Source organism: Brassica napus, chromosome C3 (assembly GCF_020379485.1).
Source record: "Brassica napus cultivar Da-Ae chromosome C3, Da-Ae, whole genome shotgun sequence".
NCBI classification, from domain to species: Eukaryota; Viridiplantae; Streptophyta; class Magnoliopsida; order Brassicales; family Brassicaceae; genus Brassica; species Brassica napus.
In genome coordinates, this window is record NC_063446.1 from 56,549,923 (window position 1) to 56,554,959 (window position 5,037).

At 35.2% G+C, this 5,037-nt stretch overlaps 1 protein-coding gene across 1 annotated transcript; it reads right to left on the reverse strand.

Annotated features, from left to right (window-relative positions):
• Nucleotides 1-1,504: 1,504 nt before the first annotated feature.
• On the reverse strand, nt 1,505-4,610 carry LOC106389561 (serine carboxypeptidase-like 45). Its single transcript, XM_013829847.3, has 10 exons — nt 4,114-4,610; nt 3,939-4,040; nt 3,756-3,851; nt 3,053-3,145; nt 2,900-2,979; nt 2,535-2,816; nt 2,330-2,454; nt 2,168-2,260; nt 1,962-2,079; nt 1,505-1,889 (listed from the first exon to the last, which is right to left on the reverse strand). The coding sequence occupies exons 1-10, from the start codon at nt 4,358-4,360 to the stop codon at nt 1,740-1,742; spliced, it is 1,386 nt and encodes a 461-aa protein (XP_013685301.1). The 5' UTR covers nt 4,361-4,610; the 3' UTR covers nt 1,505-1,739.
• Between the last annotated feature and the right edge of the window lie 427 nt (nt 4,611-5,037).

Here is a 5,037-nt window from a genome sequence, read left to right on the forward strand (position 1 = left end):
ATCATCATTACCATCATCATCTCCTTCTTTCACTTTGCTTCGGGATTCATCAACTAGTGATCATGTCATGATTTTGCATTATGGTAGGACTGTTTAATGATAAAATTTATTTAATATTTTTTTGCTTTCCGTGTAACATTTTTTTATCATTATGTATTTATCGAGTTCTAAATGTCCCTCTTTTCTAAATGTCCCTCTTTTTTTTGTGTGGGTTTTCGATAATATTTGATAGTTCTCTTTTTTAAAAAAAATCAATGGAAGGTGATAGATATTAAACGGTTTGTAAATTTAGTTGACAACAAATAAAAGAAACCTTTATCTACTTCACATAAAAACATTTAGAAATCACACCCTACTGATAAAATTCCTCTAATACCATTATTGTTCACTTGGGATTTCCACTTACACTCTTGGCGGGTTTTTTCCTAGCAGGTCGGTACGGTAGCTACGATAATAGCCCTGCTGGTGATATCTTCGATGAGGTTTCTTCTCGCCACTCCTTTACTCCCCGACTTAATCAAACTTATCTTCCCACAATATTCTTTGATTGGTTCTCTCTCTTTAGTAAAGCAGAATTCGAATGGGTCTCCAGGAAGCTGTAGGCACCGTGCATCTAAGGTTTGAGGGCGCCTTTCTCTCGGATTCGTGGCAACAGTCAGGCCTTCCTGCTCCGTTCCCGTCTCGTTAGTCTGAGTCTGCTTCGTCGTCTTCCGTTGCTTTGACTTCATCTCTCGCCTCAATCGAGCTCCCGTCCTTGTATGTTGCTTAGTGTTTAGATTTAATTTTTGCAATTCCAATACTATTCTTTTTGTATTCTCCGTCAAAAATCAAAAATTTTGATATAATAAATTTAACATTTTACTGAAAAAAAAGAAGAAGCAGATTTCGACTCAGGTGACACTCACTAGTTATGAAGTGATCTCTCCATCTTTTTGATATCCCTTTAGATGGTCCGCGAGGGTGCTTGTGAACAGCAACGAGGCTTCTATCACGGACGCAAGGTATGTGGGTCTACTTTGTCTCTTTCATCTCTATCAGTGGAATATTTGAGAGATTGGAGTATTAATAATGTATTATTATATAACACGATGGTTTTGCAGAAAGTAGGACTCCCAAGCCAATTTGCAAGATTTTCAAGAGTTAGTGCTTCACTTTGGTCTTAAAAGTGATTTAGCTTTTGATAATTGCTGATTATGCTCTCAGTAAGTTTAGGAAGGCAAGATTATTGCCTACATAAATGGAGACATTGCAATCATTTAACTAGAAGAAAAAAAGCATTCTTCCTAAACTCTTGGAGGAATATGGTTGAGTAAATGTGATTTTTATGGTTGGGAACAGGGAGAGAGCTTTTGGGCTTCTTGGACACTTGTAGGCTGGGAACTTACTCTGTCTCATCCTGAGGGTTTGAAGATTTGTTGGATGATCCTATTACAACCAATCATAGCTCTTCAATTTATGGTGTTCAAAAAAAAAAAAAAAGCTCTTCAATTTATAGACATGACAATGCAAGTAGAAGCTCCTTTTAAATTCTACCCTTCAAAGTAACACACAACACTCAAATTCCAAGAACATACACATCCTTCCTACAAGGTTCACATCTTTACAAAAAACAAAAAAAATCTTTCCGCTTTTTTTTTGGCTTTTTCGCCGATTAAATAAAGCCATTCTTAGTGCTAAACTTTTTGCCAAAACCTATTAACATATACATACATAAGCTCAACACATCATATGGTAAAACATCAGAACTCTTCAGGAAGAGGATGACCATCCAAGAACGCTTTGAACAGCACAAGTGATCTCTCAGGCTGTGAGAATGGGACCTCATGTGCAGCTCCTCGCACCGTAGCAAATGACAATACATTTCCATAGACTTGCGTCCATCCACCCACCTGAAACAACAAAACACAATCTGTTAGTTTTGTTCTTTTCTTTTACCATTAGAGAGTGATGTTTGTTTTTACCTGTTGTCCTGCAAACCAGACTCTATAAGGCACACTTGTTCTCAGTCCCAACCGTTTAGCCAATCTGCTCACTAAGGTTCTACTTCCTGTCAAAGGGATCACAGAATCTTGATCTCCACTGTTCTTACAAGAAAAAAACATCCATTCGTTAATTCATCAAAGCAAGTCAAAAAGGGTTAACAGAGAGAGACATTGATATCTATTACCTGTAGACAAGAACTGGAACTCCAGCTTCCACAAGGCTCCCTACGATATTAATCGTTGGTTTTTCCACATCAAGCATTTGGTAATCAAGCACACTGTAAACCAAAACATCAGTTCCTTGATGAATAAGCAAACTGTTAGAGAAGAAAGTGCCAACTACTTACTTGCTGCAAACTGTCCATTCACGTACTCCAACGAGCCGAGCGTGAAGAGCTTCCTGCACATCTCTTCGGTTTAGATAATTAACCGTCTCATCTTCCACACAGACATCTACTGATTCTCCCACTTGCTGTCCATTCCAAGGAAACCACAAAGTTCATAAACACATCCACATAGCAAATAACAAAGCTTATGTTTCTTGGGACTCACGTTAGGGCTTACGACTTTGGATTGAGATAGCACAGAGGAAATGCAGACATCGAGTGTCACGTCATATTTATCCACAAACCTACTCGTCTCAGTGTTAATTTGGCTCATCACTTTAGAGCAGATACTAGACATTGACCCTCTGTAGTACTCACTCACATAGCGTGAGTAGTTACAGTAAGAAGTGAAGAGTTTGAATGTCGAATCCGATATCAAACCGTGAGACCAGAAGTACTCAGCTCGTGAGTTGAAGTCAGTTGAAAACTCAAGAACGGGATTGCCAATCTACAAAAAAAAAAAAGGAATAAAGACAGAATCATATAGACCATAAAGATCATTGGAGGAAGAGATAATGTTTTAAGACTTACAGCAATTCCTCTGAGATTGAACAAATGGTGCTTCTTGTTGTACTGAATCATTAGATCAGCTAACTGGGGAACATAATGGCCTACATTTGCATCAAAACATTAGCCACAAGTACTATGATTGAGAGAAGTGAGGAACAAGAATAAAGTTATTACCAGCATAGCTTTCACCAGTGATGAAGAGACTTCTGTTGAGATAGTGAGGGAACTTGAGGAACCATCTTTCCAAGAACACAAGGTTGTCTCTTGCTGAAGTGGATAAAAAAAAAAGACAAAAGAGAGAAAGTATGTTTGAGATGTGAACAAAACATAAAGAGACAAGAAGAAGAGAATAATAATCTTTCAGATGTGATCTGGAAAAAAGGTTGAATTCTTTCGTTCTTTTTGTCAGTCTTGACACAGAACAAGAAACAAAAGCTGATAAAATAGCTTCAGAAAATATAAATAAATATTTGCTTTTCCTGTAAAAAGGAGAATAAACAGAGAAATGGCATTCACAGGTCACTGTATCATCATCACCATAACAAAATTTCTAATTTTAAAATAAAATAAAAACCAATTTGTAAAAGTTTTTTAAAAGAAACCCTTTTGTGTAAAAGATATCTTTTTGTTGTTGCTGAATTTAGAAAAAGCAAAAACACACAAAAGTATGTGTTTCTTTTCAGTCTAAAATCTAAATAATAGATTCAGCACAGTTTCTCTGAAGGATTTTGGCTTACAGTGTAATAAAATCATATCTTTTTTTTTTTTTTTGTCAACCAAAATCATTTCTTCTTAGAAAACAATAAACAGGAATTCGAAAAGGAGAAACTTTAATTTAAATCAAGAAAAGAAAGAAAAGGTTTAGTGAGAGATTAACCAGTGATCTTATCATTCACACTCTCGTACGAAGAGCTCTGAGTTGAATAAGAGAATCCAACTCCAACAGGTGTTTCTAGATACAACATATTAGCCTCTGTAACCACCAAAAAAAAAAACAAAAATCAAGAATTAACCAAAACTTCAAATGAGGAATCAAGAAGCTTAGTTTAATTTTAATTACCTTGGTTCCAGCTATGTTGATTCTTGACCAAAACTGACCCTTTTGGTCTAAATGGTCCGTTCTCTGAGAATGCACCAACACCCAAAGATGAACATCCAGGTCCTGCATTCAAACCCCACAATTTTTTTCTGATATTTTAAAATAATATAAATGTAAAATTGAAATGAAAACGAACCTCCATTGAGCCAGAGGACGAGAGGCTTAGAGGTGGGCTCAGTTTCAGCTTCGGCGAAGTAGTAAAACAGAGCACTGTGTTTCTTTTCGTCGACGGTGACATAACCAGAGTATTGCTTGAATCCGACCTGGGGTTGACCGGGTAAACGGGTGACCAGATCGGAGTGGGAGAGAACAGTGGCGGAGCTCAGGAAGAAGATTAAGGCAAAGGAGACTGTGAGGCATTGGAGAGAAGGAGGAGGAGACATGATAAGTCACTTCTTCTTCTTCTTCTTCTTTGTTGTGTTTGGTAATGCCGAGAAGAAAAGGAAGAGGAGACAAGTGATGACTTTGGGTCTTTCTTTTACCCACTTGCTTTGCTTCTTTGCATTTTTATCAAGATTCACATGTTTCTTTCTTGTTTTATGATTTATTTTTTAATTTGATTCATAATTTTATAATTTAGCATCTGAGTATTTTACTCTTTTATTGACTTGGTGGGAAATTGTACTGATGGCCTGAAGCCAATAAGTATAAAATAGAGGAATTCGACATTTAGTATAATAAATATTATTTTCTCTGTTTCAATATATATGTTGGTTTAAAAAAACATTATTTCATAATATACGTTATTTTAAAGTTCAATACAAAACTTTAGTTAAATAATATTTAATTGAAAATTAAAAGTAAAATTTGAAATATAATTTGTCATTGACTTTTTTCTTTAATTAAAAAAAATATTAATTTTAATATTTATGTTTTTAACTAAAACAACTTATTTATTTAAACATATGAATTATGGTGTGAAAGTCTATAATATATTGTTCAAAAGAAGAAAATAGATGAATAGAAGGAGAACATGTGTGATGAGATTTTATTTTTTTTTCTGTAATTTACACTAAAATAAAGTAACTTTATTATAGTGTAATTTTTGTTTCAATGGTGT